This window comes from Urocitellus parryii, chromosome 15 (genome assembly GCF_045843805.1).
Source record: "Urocitellus parryii isolate mUroPar1 chromosome 15, mUroPar1.hap1, whole genome shotgun sequence".
In the NCBI taxonomy this organism is placed as follows: domain Eukaryota; kingdom Metazoa; phylum Chordata; class Mammalia; order Rodentia; family Sciuridae; genus Urocitellus; species Urocitellus parryii.
This window is the reverse complement of record NC_135545.1, coordinates 39,770,805-39,785,236: the sequence shown is the minus strand read 5'-3', so window position 1 is coordinate 39,785,236 and position 14,432 is coordinate 39,770,805. Positions and strand designations below refer to the sequence as shown.

Below are 14,432 nucleotides of genomic sequence, written 5' to 3'. Positions count from 1 at the left end.
TGAGCCTGTGGCGAGGCAGTACATCATGGTGGGGATCACCTGGTGAAACAAAACTGGACATGACCAGCAAAAAGAGAGAGAGAGGAAACCATCATCCCACCATTCCCCTTGAGGACACACCCTCATGGTCTTAGCTTCTTCCTACTAGGCCCCCCATCTTAAAGGTTCCACAGCTTCCAATATTGCCAGTCTGAGGACCAAACTCTTTTATCACATGGACCTTTGGGGAACTTTCCATATCTAAACAATTGCAAGTACCTATGAAAAAATTATCCACATCAGCGCTAGGACTAAAGGGTGGTCTCCAGATACGTCTGTCTGACTCCAGCCTTTCCCCACTCACTATAAACATACCGGATAATGTCTCTTTTTAAACTTCTTCTCTGTCTTTCCTCTTCTCACGGACTTAGCTGACTTCATAGCTCAGGGAGGAACATGTTCTGAGATCATGTGCACTTTGCACTGTGTGCTTTGCTCCATCATCTCCTTCTCTTGCTGTCTTAAACCTTAACCTACAGAAACTTCCAATCATGTCCTTGCTCTACCTGAAATGTATCCTCCCTGCCCCACATGTTTCTCCTCCTTTTTTAAGCCTCATGATAGATGTAGTTGTCTCTTGAAGCCTTGCCAGGCAGCTACGGTCACTGGGCATGCTTCCTTCTCTGTGCTCTGAGAACACTGCACAGACTTCTATTATTTTAATGATCACTCTATATTCTAATCATGCATTTTCTTGTCGACCACAGAATATAAGCTTCTTGAGGATAGTATTCCAACACTTAAAAAAAAAAAGTGGGGTGACTAAAAATGTGAACTAAAAAGTGAAAGAGTGGATAACACTTTGTAATGTTTGTGTATAGTCTTCAGAAGTTTCAGGGGTTACTTATTGTAGAAAAATGATTGTATTATGAGAGAAGCTTCAAGCGAAAGAAAGAGAAAATATTGTTTAATACTAAAATATTCTAAAGCTACCCATGCCCCATCACTCAATTATTCCATTCATTCATTCACTTATTTTTACACAAAGTTATATTGAACACCTGAGGCTTGGAGCCAAGAAGACGTGATCTTTAAATTTATTTAATCTGCAAGTATAATGCTAATCCAAAATGGATCAATATGCAGAATCAAATGAGCTCTGATACATTCATGGTGAATTTTGCACTGTTTAAAAAACAAAAGAAAAAAACAACAACCCCAAATCCCAAAAACGTTTGCATGAAAAATAGGGTTCGCTGAGTAATATCATCAAGTTGGGTTTTCCTTGAATAATTCTTTTCTTTTCATTTTTCCCTAAACTAAGGACATTTCTCTTTTATGAGCAGCACCAAATATACTTCTGATTTTTTTCCCACTTTTATAGTTTAAAGATAGCTAAGCAGATTTTTGTGGAATATATTTTTCCCCCTTAATTGCTCCAATATGGAAGTTGTGCTGCTGGCAGATCAAAATGGCAGATGTCTTTTAATGTCCTGCCATTTTCACTTCTGTAAATAATTATGTTTCTTTCATGCATGAAATCTATGACTGCAGTTTTTCTACACAAAACATGGTTTATCTGTGTCCTACCCCCTCATCTTCTTAAGAAACGAAAAATAGGTCTTCTTGGTAGATTAGATGTATTGTTCTTTCCAAGTTCCCCTTAGTGCTTAACTTGCTAACTTTTATTAACTTTATTGCAATGAAAACATGACCAATGCCAACAAACAATACACGATTCTGTGTCATACCTACATGCTTGAATTTCACGCATGCATATGAGCAGTTATGCCTACTGTGTATTCTTTTTTGTACTTACTATAGTGAAATCTACTTCTTATTTCACAGATCCCACCACATAATCACTTTCTCACTCCATACTCTGTAACTTCTTGATTCAGCTGGCAGACATTTTATCCATCAGAGTTTCAGATCAAATCATACTTTTCATTAGTGTTTTAAGGCTCAGCTCTTATTGATTTCACTTCATGGTAGCATTGTCTTCATTTCATACTATTGGGAAAATAGCAGATTTATTTTTGCCTTTTGCATATCGGTTTGTTTCTAAAGTGTGTGTATGTATGTTTTTAGAAATGTTGTAGGAACATAAATGAGATATTGATTCTTTGTGGGTTTCTCCACCACAAAATTATTAGATTCCTAAGAGCTGGTCTTTTATCTAGAAATGGAGTCTCTCTTTGTCTAGCTATAGGCTATGATGAAATTCACCTAATTAACCAGCCATGTTGGAGAAACTTGATAAAAAGGCACTAGCTTAATTGACATTCAATAATATCAATATTCTGACATCAGCCACATGCAAGTAAAGTATAGTTAAATCTACAAAAGTTTAAATCCAATTTTGTTTGTATTTTCCATATTTTTGTCTGAATTGCTTCTTCTTTGCTTCTCAGTTTTCTTTTCTATGCAATTAAGTATAGTTACATGTTCTGCACATAATTTGAAAAACATTTGGGGTTAAGAATATTTATTAATATTAATAATATTTAAAATATTTGGGGTTAGTATGAAAGGAACAATGAAGTTTAATAATATTAAAAATATTAGGGGTTAGTATGAAAGGAACAATGAAGAGTGTTTGTCCATATTAGAAGCTCAATAAATGTTGTGTAGTTGAAGCTAACTCAATCTAAATAATAAGAAAAGAATAATAAGAAAAAAATATGAGGATATTTATCAGGAGCAATAGTCTTACGATATAGGCAGCATTCATCAAGTTGGGTCCCAAAGTGAGGAATGGGAAAAGATAGAGACTGAAAATTGACTGCAAGATAATGAATCAGTACAATGTGGCTGTAGGCAAAGCCAGATTGATTTGAGATGTATTGAAAAGAATAGTGTTCAGCCATTCATCATGCCAACACACACAACACCTCTAAATGCACAGAGATCAGTGAACAGATGAGTGAGTCAAGCTCCCTGCACTTAAAGAACGCACTGCCTGGTGGAGAAGACAGACCCTGAAACCATCACTGGGAGTATGTAAACGTTCAGGATGTACAGTGACTGCACGTTGGGAGACATCCGCAGGGCATTCAGAAAGGCAAGAAAACAAGGATGTGCACACAAGCTTGTAAGTTATTCTATGAGCAATAGTGACAATGTATGTATACATGCTACACACTCTAAAATACTATTTGAAATTTTTGTTATTTCTGATCTAAGGTGGCAAACACTGACTGAACTAAGAAACTAAAAAGAAAAATTTAAGATTCACTTATTTCAATCAATATAAAATAAATCTAAAGGATTCTTTCAGATGATGTCCTTTGTAATGGTGTACCATGTATTCTGAAATTATTTAAGAATTCATGAAGACTTTTGGGATTGCATATATGTGTGTGTACATATATATATATACATATGTATATATATATATATATATATATATATGTTTTACATGTATGCTTATATATGGGTTTTTTTTTTCATTGTCTTTATAGAGCTATTGTCACATTCCTAAGGAAAGTGGAGTGGGCCCAGAGGAAAGTCATTGCTATTCTGCCCATGAGTGGGATAGCTACCTGTCTTCAAGCACAGGGAATTTTATTTATTTATTTATCTATCTATCTATCTATTTATTTATTTCAGTACGCAGATCGATTTTGTCTCTTAGGTTTGTACTGCAGGTGGATCTGGGTCAAAAATAAACAGAATACTTCCCTGGGACCAAGACTTGACCTAGATTCTCCCAATTTAATAGCCTAGAAACATGGCTCAGCCTCATGGCACCCATGACCTTGATTCATAGGCTAAAAAGATCGCTGATGAGGTCAAGCAAGGGGGAGGGGTCTCTACCTTCAGAGGGAGGTAGACAAGGGGCAAGGGGTAGCAGGAAAGACTGTCCTAAGGGCTTAAGGGCTTTAGTCACCCCAGGAGCCTCTCTTCTGATGTCATGGTGAAGGCAGAATGTTCTAGTCCTTTGCTGTATTGTTTCCTCCCTTTCAGTTGTTAGCATACAGGAACTATGTTGTTATATTGCCTATTTTCCTATGCTCCTAATTTCTTTCTTTGGCTATTGCAAGATTGACACCCAATGGCTTCCACCTATTAAGTTGTGTTTCTCCATCATAATTTTCTCTTTTAGTGTCAAATTTTATGTCCCTCCGTTGGGTCACATCATCATCATAACCCTCATATTTGCATTCCCAAACTGGTGCCATGGAGACCATCATTATCAGAACCTTTGCATTTTGTCAGCATCATAAGAAAGTGTACGGGTAAAAACAACACATGATTAGGAGTCCAGGTTTTAGATATAAAGATTTTGAAACCTGAATTTATTTTTCCATGAATAGGAACACCACAATATGTGCATGACATATTCCAGTAATTAATGGCACCATTTGCAAGTTGTATCCAAGTGGGGAAGAAATGGAAGAGGTTACATATCTGTGTCCAAGAATGAGAACACTGGGTATCAAGATGAAAAACGGAGGTGCTTGAAAAGAACTTTCTTAGCCTGGGCAACGTATTGCCAAAGACTGAAGAGTGTGAACTATTTTCTTACCTCTGGATGATGAGCTCTTCTGTGTAGGCAATCGCATTCAAAGCTGGGATGACATTTCCAAGAATTCACTTTCCTCTCCTTGCCAATAAGTTTCTCTTCCTCATTAGTCTACTGCTCAAAGAGAAGAGCTTCCAGAAAAGAATTAATATTTCCTGAGCATCTCCAACAGGGCTGGCACATTCATAAGTGCTAAGTGCATTTATGAATGGTAACAAATTTAATCCTAAAAATTATTAGTTGAACAGATGAGAATACAGAAACTCAGGATGTTAATATGTCTAAAGTCAGGCAATTAATATGTAGAAGATTCAAGATGCACACCCAGCTCTGTATGACCTCCTCCCCCAGACTAAGTGTTTTGCTCATTAGAGGTTTTATAGAGATAGGAGAAAGATCTGAGAAATCTATTCATGGAAATTTTTGAATTGACAAGATATCAATCTTTCCCTGGCTCATCCTATTAACCAAGGAGCCACTCTGACAATCTTCTGTTAATGTGTCCTCACGGAACCTCTTTTTACCCTTGGGTCACCCATAAACCTCCGCCAGGAGGCTATCCCACAGTAGCAGAACTCTGTCAAAACTAGGAAGTGGCTGGCTACTTACAATAATTTGTATGAGAGAGAATCCACGGTCAAACTTAAGTTACAAAAGTGGTTTCCAGAAGAGTTGTTTTGTTATTATTGTTAATTTATTTTTTTTTCCATTTGTGTGCCTGAATATGATTTTCAATTGTTCTTGACTATAGTGGATATTTTTGATCAGTATTCAGAGTGGACCACAAAAAAATAGGATCCTAGGCCACAAGGCAACAGGGGAAAACAGGGTATGCACACAGACCATCTAAATGTCAAGCTAGATTGGTCGATAAGTCTCTTACCTATTGTACACACTTTACTAGGTCCCCAGGGCTAAAGGGTCTCAATACTGAGTTTTCAGTTTTCTGGCTGAAGTATTCCCTGAGCCTTCTGGAAGCACAGTTCAGAGGAACATCACTGGCTCTTATCACATTATCTAGTTTCAGTAACCACACTGGGAGACATGCTTGATATGACTTGGCCTTCTTATTTTAAAGATAAGCAAGTGAGGTTCTGGATGGGAAAACAAATGACTCATCCTAAAGCACATAATGAGTATGTCTAGAGGAGACCTTCTGAGCATTTTTTCCCATCTCCTGAATTGATCTTAAAATCTCTATGTAAAATATGTTTTACTAGAAGATATAGAGTTTTTTTTTTTTCCAAAGTTTTTGAGTTTCTACTGAACTTTCCTTCATAGACTGTCGATGGTTCAGTTCCCTGGGTACTTTCACAAGCTTTTATGTGGTAGTTTCAGTGTGTCTGAGAGGACTCAGCTGTTCTAAACATGAAACATCTTGAATCCACATGCTGGTGATATTCTCAGATCCATGTTTTCCATTAGTGTTTGAGTTTCAATTACTTTCATGGGCAGGCCCGCCTGCTGGGATCTAGGGTGCATATTCCAGGGATGGCTCATTGAAGAATAGGTTTTAAATTATGGCTCCCACAAATTGATAAAAACAAAAACACCCTACCCACTTTCCCTTCAACCATAAAATCAAGGGTAACAGAGTAGGATCGAATAGAAATCCAAGTAAATGATCTACTGGGGACATCATCCATATCAGAGCTATATTTGACCGAGCAATTTAATTAATTTATTTTTCTTCTTAAAAATTTAATGTTTGTTTTTATTTATGATGGTATTAGGACATTTCAGGTCATTAAAATGAGGAAAATATTAGAACTTTTATTTTTTTTGAAAGTCTTGTTTGAACACAAAACAATGTAATATAAGACAATAAAATTTTGAAATATTGAATTATAGGTGTTTAAATTTAGTGGCTAAGTGAGCGGTCATTGGTATAGCCTAGGACAGGAAAAGAACAGTCAGATGACTAATTATTACTTGGTTAATTTTCTCTTTTTTTCACAATTTTCCACAGTACATGTAATTTTTTTTCCACTGAGAACAGCAAAATATACCAATTATGCAAAATTTAGAACATATGGAAAGGTGGGAGGGCTCTTCTGCCTTGTTTTGATTGCAGTGTTGGCAGTGAAGGGTTGAGAATCTGTCAAGGGTTGAGAATCAAGCCAGAGAATGCAGGCACATTTTCTGCAATACTTGGAATGTCTACTTACCTTATAGAAGAGCGAATCCACCATATATGATCTCACACAGTATGAATTGCATTTTCTTTAACCTAACATATATCAATTTAATTTTTTTTGGCGGTAGGGGGGACAGGGAATTGAACTCAGGTGTACTTAACCACTGATCCACATCCCCAGCTCTATTTTTGAATTTTATTTAGAGACAGGTTCTTACTGAGTTGCTTAGAACTTCACTTTTGCTGAAGTTGGCTTTGAATTCACCATTCTCTTGCTTCAGCCTCCAGAGCCACTGGGATTACAAGCATGTGCCACCACACCCGACTTTAATTTAATTTTAAGAGTCTTTAAATCATAGCAAATTTATAGTACTGTCAACCTATTTAAGTCCTTCCATCTTTTGAGCCAGGATGTTGGTTATAGAATTCATGTTGCTATAACAGGCAGGCCACATTAGAGATCACTGTGTGTGTGCGTGCGTGTTTGTGTATAATTTGGTAAAGTGCATTAAAATTTTCCACTATTTTATAATACCAGTGCTTTCCCTCCAGAAAACCTATTCTGGAAAAAATATTTTTGGTTGGTACAAAAAATGATGAAGAAGTGCTTTGGGATCATAGGTTACAAAAGATTGAGCAATTTATGAAAGCCAACATCTGGAATTTGGGTGAAATTCTTCCCAGAACACATTTGTTCAACAAATATTTATTGTCTACTGTGTTTCTGTCATTGGAGAACCTCAGATGAATCAGATAAAAATCCATCGTTCTCCAGACGTTCATAGTCTCATTGAAGTCAAAGTGGTTATGTCAACAAATCATGGTAGAAGAGTAGGGTACCTATTTCTGTAGGAATATACAGTGTGGTGAGACCCAAAGGAGATGGAGAGGCCTAGGAGGGCCTCCTTGAAAAGATAGCTTTGGAAGTTGATTTTGAGTCCTGAGAAGTTCAGCTCTCATCATAAAATGAACAGTTTTGAGGGGCAAGAGAGCAATGGCTGAAAAGACCAGGCACATGGAAAAGCATTCTGGGAAGCCAGAAGTGAGTTCTCTGGGTGGGTCTGAACTGGCTCCTGTAGAAAGAGGCAGGACATGAACCTGGAAGGCAAGGTAAAGTCTAGACAAAGGAAGTAGCCCATAGTCCACTTGCAAGGGTGGGCTGTGTTATGTGGATCCCAGAGAAAACAATCTTTTTTAAGCAGAGAGGGTGGAGCTGTTAAACAGGTAGCTGATTATGTTTGCATTTCAAAGAAGCTCTGAATCTGCCTTAAGGTTTATAAAATATCTCCTCTTTTATAAAGAGGTTATCCTTTGGGACTTATGAGTGGGTCTACAATTTGGGGAAGGTTTGAGGGTGGAGTTAGAATTTCTTTAAAACACACACAAATTGACAAACTGTTTTATATGAAGTAAAAAAAAAAGTAAGCATGAGAAAGAAGCTTTTTCTGTTTGTTAGCTCTCACACTCACTTAAATTTTTAACTACAAGCTATGCTAACAAGAAATATGTAGTTGAACCTCAGGCTTTTGTGTTGTGCCTGATAAACGGGGACAACACCCAACCCCCAAAAGTGTGGTTTTCTTGCCAATGAAGGAGTTTGGTACAGACCAAATCCAAAAGAAACTTCTGAGTTTCTTTCCGAAATACAGAGAGATTCGTCTGTGTTCTTACCGTGCCAAATGACATCGATCTCTGTAGATGCTTAAAGAACAAGTGGGAGTATTCTGGTTGTTAACCTTTGTGATGACAAGAGTGCTTTTCAATTTTGCAAGCTGAATGCAACGGTGATTGGAATGGTCTTGATATGAAAGCACACCTTGTCTCCCCTCTTCCAACAGATAACACGGCAGGAGTGTATGCCCGGCGTGGAGGCTTCAGTCGGCAGAAGCAGGATCTATACCTCCTGCCCATAGTGATCAGTGATGGGGGGATCCCGCCTATGAGCAGCACCAACACCCTCACCATCAAAGTCTGTGGGTGCGACGTGAACGGGGCGCTGCTCTCCTGTAATGCCGAAGCCTACATCCTGAATGCCGGCCTGAGCACAGGGGCACTCATCGCCATCCTTGCCTGCATCGTTATTCTCCTAGGTAAGGGGTTTCCCTGGTTGGCTGCCACAGTCAGATCCACATCCTTGAAAACACATCCTTGAAACTTGTGTTTCTCAAGTCCTGGCTGATGACCACGTCCATGCTGTGTACTGTGGACACAGCTTAAGCAAAATAAAAAATTAAAAAAAAAATGGAGGGGGGTGGGTGCCAGCTCTCCTGAGTTTCATGGGACAGTAGCAGAGCATGAAGTTAAACAAGCACATGGATAGAGTGGAAATAAAGTTGTGATGAGCATCTTGCTGGATGTGTATCACAAGACTGGGTAGCAAAAGCAATGTGCATGCTAGAGAGACATCAGAGAGGGTTTTGCATATGAGGGGTTTAGGCAGTGACTTGCTATATGTGCAAGAGTCTTGCCTCACAGGAGGAAGAAGGGTTAGGGACCAAGGGGACAGGAAGGGCCATGATGAGAAAAATGACAGTGTGTGAAGGACTCTAGGAAAGGAAAGCATGTCAGCTGGCTGTCGTCATTCTTCACAATATCTGTGCACATGCTTCCTCAGCTTATGGCTGCTTTACTGCAGATTGCCAACTGAGCTAGGCCCCTGACTTCTGTAGTGGTGTTCCATCTATGGTCCACTCTGTATCAACTCCAATGAGCAGATGATAACTCTGTCATTGCTGGGCCTCAGGAACATTAGATGATTTGTCCCAACCTCTCAGAAGTAAGTGAGTTTCAGAATCAGACCCCAAACCCAAGATTATCTGACACCAAACGTATGCTTTCCCCAAGATGTTTGTTTCTCCATTAAATGAATTAATGGGACTGATTCTGTAGAAAATAGCTAGAAAATCAAGTTTAATAATAGTTGAGTATTATCTGGAGACCAGGCCACCTATCTTAGGCTCCCAGGCATAAAGAGAATTATGCAAGAACTCTATGCTGCAGGAGTCCATGGTCTATCAAGGAAGGTTTTCATGGACAAAGTAAATAGAGGTTCTACATGAGTGCTATGATAGAGACATGACACAAAGGTAGTGTGGGCACAGAGTAGAAAGTGCCTGCATCACCTGAGAAAGTCAGACACGTCTTCCTGGAAGATGTCATAGATATAGCAGCTACAGAAGCAGTTTCTAGCTGATGAAAGGGGTACTCCCATCAGAGGGATCCCTGAAGAACTGATCCTGGGAGAGACAGACGTGTAAACCTGTAATAAATGTTTCAATGATAGTAAAACAGGATTCATTGGTGGATGGAGCCCATGCCAATAGCCCTGTGTAATGTCGGGATGGGATGCCAGAAAATGTTTCATGGTGAAAGATCAAAAAGTGTCAGCCAAGCAAAGAAAGTGAAAACCATCTGGGTGGGCAAAAGTGCTTGCAGAAAAAGGCACAGACCTCTGGGGACCTCATGGAGTCCAAGGCAATTGCAATCCCTAATCCTCATGGAGTCCAAGGCAATTGCAATCCCTAATCCTCTGTCACAGAGCCCCCAAAGGGCTCTCAGTCTCCTTGTCAAATTCAGCCACAAACTTTCCTCTCAGTCTTGCTGAGTGTTGAGGAGAGTCTTAAAAAAAAAAAAACCAAAACATTACAGAAGCCTCTTGGTGGGTGAGTGTAGGGGCAGAGGAAATGGTTACAGGAGAAAACAGTGTCCAGGTTTTCCTTATGAGTGACTCTGCTCATTCCTCCCAGTTGTCCAGACTAAATGGAATACCTCTCCCAGGAAAGAAATAAGATTGCTTTATCTGGGGTTTCGGATAACACTATTTATTTTTATGTTCAAAAAGTAGATTTTTCTCCTGGGGTCTTCACAACTGTCCCCTCCTCTCACCTTCATGATAGTTTCTTGATATTATTATAAAGTAGGGTTAATGTTGATCCCCAGAACTCTGGGAAGTATCTAGTTTTTACCTCCTATAGGAAGGTAGGTCCTGAGTTCTCTGAATGTCCTCACTCTTAAAGTTGGGAATGGCAACTCCCTTCTTGGCAAAAACCAAAGTGGCCCTTAACCCCTTTTAAGAGAATGCACATTTAGAATCTTCCCGATATTTAGGCAAATGGCTGCCAAATAGTGGCAGCATCCATTTGCCAAGTTCCAAAGTGCCAACCTGCCAGACCACTGGGTATAATGTTCTCATGGCGGCCCTTTGCAGAGACAGCCAGGCAGAAGTCAGTTTTGCACATTGCTGGGGATTCCTGGCAAAGCTCTCCTTCCCTCTGTGGCTTCCAGTTCTGAAACACAGACCTACTTGAGGTTCTTGGGAAACAAAACACTAGGCAAAGAATCTGGGGAAACTGGGCTTTGCCACACTTACCTTCTTCTTCTTTCCCTGTAGTCATCGTAGTGCTGTTTGTGACCCTAAGAAGGCAAAAGAAAGAGCCCCTGATTGTTTTTGAGGAGGAGGATGTCCGTGAGAACATCATCACCTATGATGATGAAGGGGGAGGGGAGGAAGACACTGAAGCCTTCGACATCGCCACCCTCCAGAACCCCGACGGTATCAATGGATTTATCCCTCGCAAAGACATCAAACCCGAGTACCAGTACATGCCTAGGCCCGGGCTCCGGCCAGCACCCAACAGCGTGGACGTGGACGACTTCATCAACACGAGAATACAGGAGGCAGATAACGACCCCACTGCACCCCCTTACGACTCCATCCAAATCTATGGTTACGAAGGCAGGGGCTCGGTGGCCGGGTCCCTGAGCTCCTTAGAGTCGGCCACCACCGACTCGGACTTGGACTATGACTATCTACAGAACTGGGGACCTCGTTTTAAGAAACTAGCGGACTTGTACGGTTCCAAAGACACTTTTGATGACGATTCTTAACAATAACAATACAAATTTGGCCTTAAGAACTGTGTCTGGCGTTCTCAAGAATCTAGAAGATGTGTAAACAGGTATTTTTTTAAAAAAAATCAAGGAAAGGCTCATTTAAAACAAGCAAAGTTTTACAGAGAGGATACGTTTAATAAAACTGCAAGGACATCAAAGTGGTAAATACTGTGAAGTACCTTTTCCCACACACAAAAAAAAGGCAAATATTGAGGTTGTTTATCAACTTCGCTAGAGAAAAACCACTTGGCATACAAAATATTTAACTGAAGAAGTCTAATGGTGAACTTACAATGAAGGGAAATTGTTTATGTGTTATGAACATCCAAGTCTTCTTCTTCTTCTTCTTTTTTTTTAATTTGTCAAAGAAGCTTCCACAAAATTTCAAAGGACAACAGTTCTGAGCTGTAATTTCGCCTTAAACTATGGACACTCTCTATGTAGTGCATTTTTAAACTTGAAATATATAATATTCAGCCAGCTTAAACCCATACGATGTATGTACAATACAATGTACAATTATGTCTCTTGAGCATCAATCTTGTTACTGCTGATTCTTGTAAATCTTTTCGCTTCTACTTTCATCTTAAACTAATACGTGCCAGATATAACTGTCTTGTTTCAGTGAGAAGCGCCCTATTTCTATGTCATTTTTAATGTATCTATTTGTACAATTTTAAAGTTCTTATTTTAGTATACATACAAATATCAGTATTCTGACATGTAAGAAAATGTTACAGCATCACACTTATATTTTATGAACATTGTACTGTTGCTTTAATATGAGCTTCAATATAAGAAGCAACCTTTGAAATAAAAAAAAAGATTCTTTTTTAATTCTGGGTTTGATTCTTAACATTGAAAGAAATTAAGGATTTCTAATGATCCATTTATATTTCTAATTTAATTGTGATCTTTTAATAACCCTATTTATGATCTGTTGTAGTCTGCTGCTTTTACTGTTTATTTAAAGTCAAATATGTTTTGCAAATGTTTTCTTGGGGGCAAAATTCTGTAAGATCATGTAAAGCATATATATAGATATATAGATATATATATACATATATATTTCTTTTTTTTTGTACAATTCTTGGCATTAGCATTCCTGCTTCTCTTCACACACATCTTTTAAGAAAGGAAGATGTTAAAGATCTAGATCATTCTACGATTTTGCAATATGTGTTACATAATATGCATTTATCTTGTATATCAGTGATCTCATGGTTGTGAGAGACAAATCCATGGCGGAATGAAAACTATCAGGACTCTAAATGTTCAAGGTATGTATTTTATTCCCTACCCTGAGCATTTGGGAGTTGAAGGAGGAAAGAGTCAAAAATTAAATTTGCTCCATACTCCAGTGTTATTTTTCTTTATGTTAATCTTACCAGGCTATTGTAAGACTCTGACAGTTGAAATGGCTCATTTTTTTTCCTCCTGTAACTTTAATGTAGCTTAATGTGGCATTTTTAGTTTTGCTAAGAGAAAGGGCAAATTCACTTCCAACCCTTGTTTTAGAGTATGCTTTGGGCCATAAGCTCAAAAGGAAAGCAGAGACCATGCTGGATTCTGAGGGTGATACCATTTGATCCGTGAGTACGCCTGCAGTCACCTGAAGTCCCCTTGGGACTTATATGAAGGACATTTCACTTGCACAGTTGGGCCACAGGTCAAAAACGTAGCAATACTTGGGGGAAGGACCACAGGAATCATGCTGCAAGTACTTTCCCTCTTCTTCCCTAAACCCAGGGGACATGAATTTTCGTGGATTGCAGACAATTTTTAAATTGTCATGAAAGTTTGTTTTAACCTTTCCTGATATCCTGTTATATACTGTTTTTATGAACTCAGTCCAAATGCATACAAAGAGAAATGTTTTTATGAAGTGCTCACTCCCCTTTTACTTTGCATTTAAATCAAATTGGCTGACCACTTCAATGGAATGAATTCTGTGGACAATGTCACTTTAGAATCTTTCATTTTGGTGAAGGATTGCACATTCTCAGTGCTTCCATAATTGCAGGTTGTGTTCATTTTTTTATATAGTTTTTGTAATCCAAAGAATATTTTGCTAGATTTGCACAGATCTCCAATTGAATTTGAAATGAAGAAATAACTCAAAAGGAATATGGATAGCACTTAAACACGTTTACAGCTGTAAGTAACAAGTAACCCCATCACCGTGGATGATCTTTTTTTTTTTTCCTTCTAGGAATGTATTTGAAATAGAGTTGACAATGACATTTTCACATTTTTATGTCAAAGTTTTTTTTTAAAGGTTGTCTACTTTTCAGTAGTTAAAAATACTTGTTTTTCTTTTTTAAAAAAAATCTTTTCCATTTTTTTACTTTAAGATTCTATTGTTTGTAGAACCCTCTTAGAAGCTTGAAAATAAAATGTCTTTCCCAACTAGTGGAGTCCTTTTTCATTTGGAATCTACAACCTTCAAAGCAATCTTGGTTTAAGTGGTCCTTCTTTCCCTCAGAACAATGTAATCACTGCTTATGGCATTGATGAGCCTAAAAAGAGAATGCTGTTCTCTTCTTGTCTTGAATAATGTGCATTGTTTAGATTCATCATTCATCCATCCATTCATTGATGCACTCATTCATCAGCATCTTATTTTGCAGACCCTACTAGCTACCTGAGGATGCAGGCTGAATTCTGCTATCTTCATGAGCATGGTTCAATTTTCCAAACCCTTGACTGAAATATCTACCCTGTTGTCTCATAACCAACTGTTACCTTTAAGCACATCTACCTCCCCTGACACTACAAGGTTGAGGGGAGGAGCCAATAAGATAAAAGATGTAACAGGAGATGACAAGGTGCTGAGCATGCATGGAGTTTATGCCCACTGTGTCAACTCTGAACAGATCTTGCACTTAGCTAAGT

General features: G+C 38.6%; 1 protein-coding gene across 1 annotated transcript in view; it reads left to right on the top strand.

Moving 5' to 3' along the window:
• Cdh11 (cadherin 11) overlaps nt 1-12,265 on the top strand; it is a 148,928-nt gene extending 136,663 nt beyond the window's left edge. Inside the window, exons 12-13 of the mRNA XM_026392626.2 lie at nt 8,483-8,734; nt 11,035-12,265. Of these exons, the coding sequence (XP_026248411.1) occupies nt 8,483-8,734; nt 11,035-11,531 (749 nt within the window). The 3' untranslated portion in view covers nt 11,532-12,265. The remainder of the gene's footprint in view (nt 1-8,482; nt 8,735-11,034) is intronic.
• Nucleotides 12,266-14,432: the final 2,167 nt, after the last annotated feature.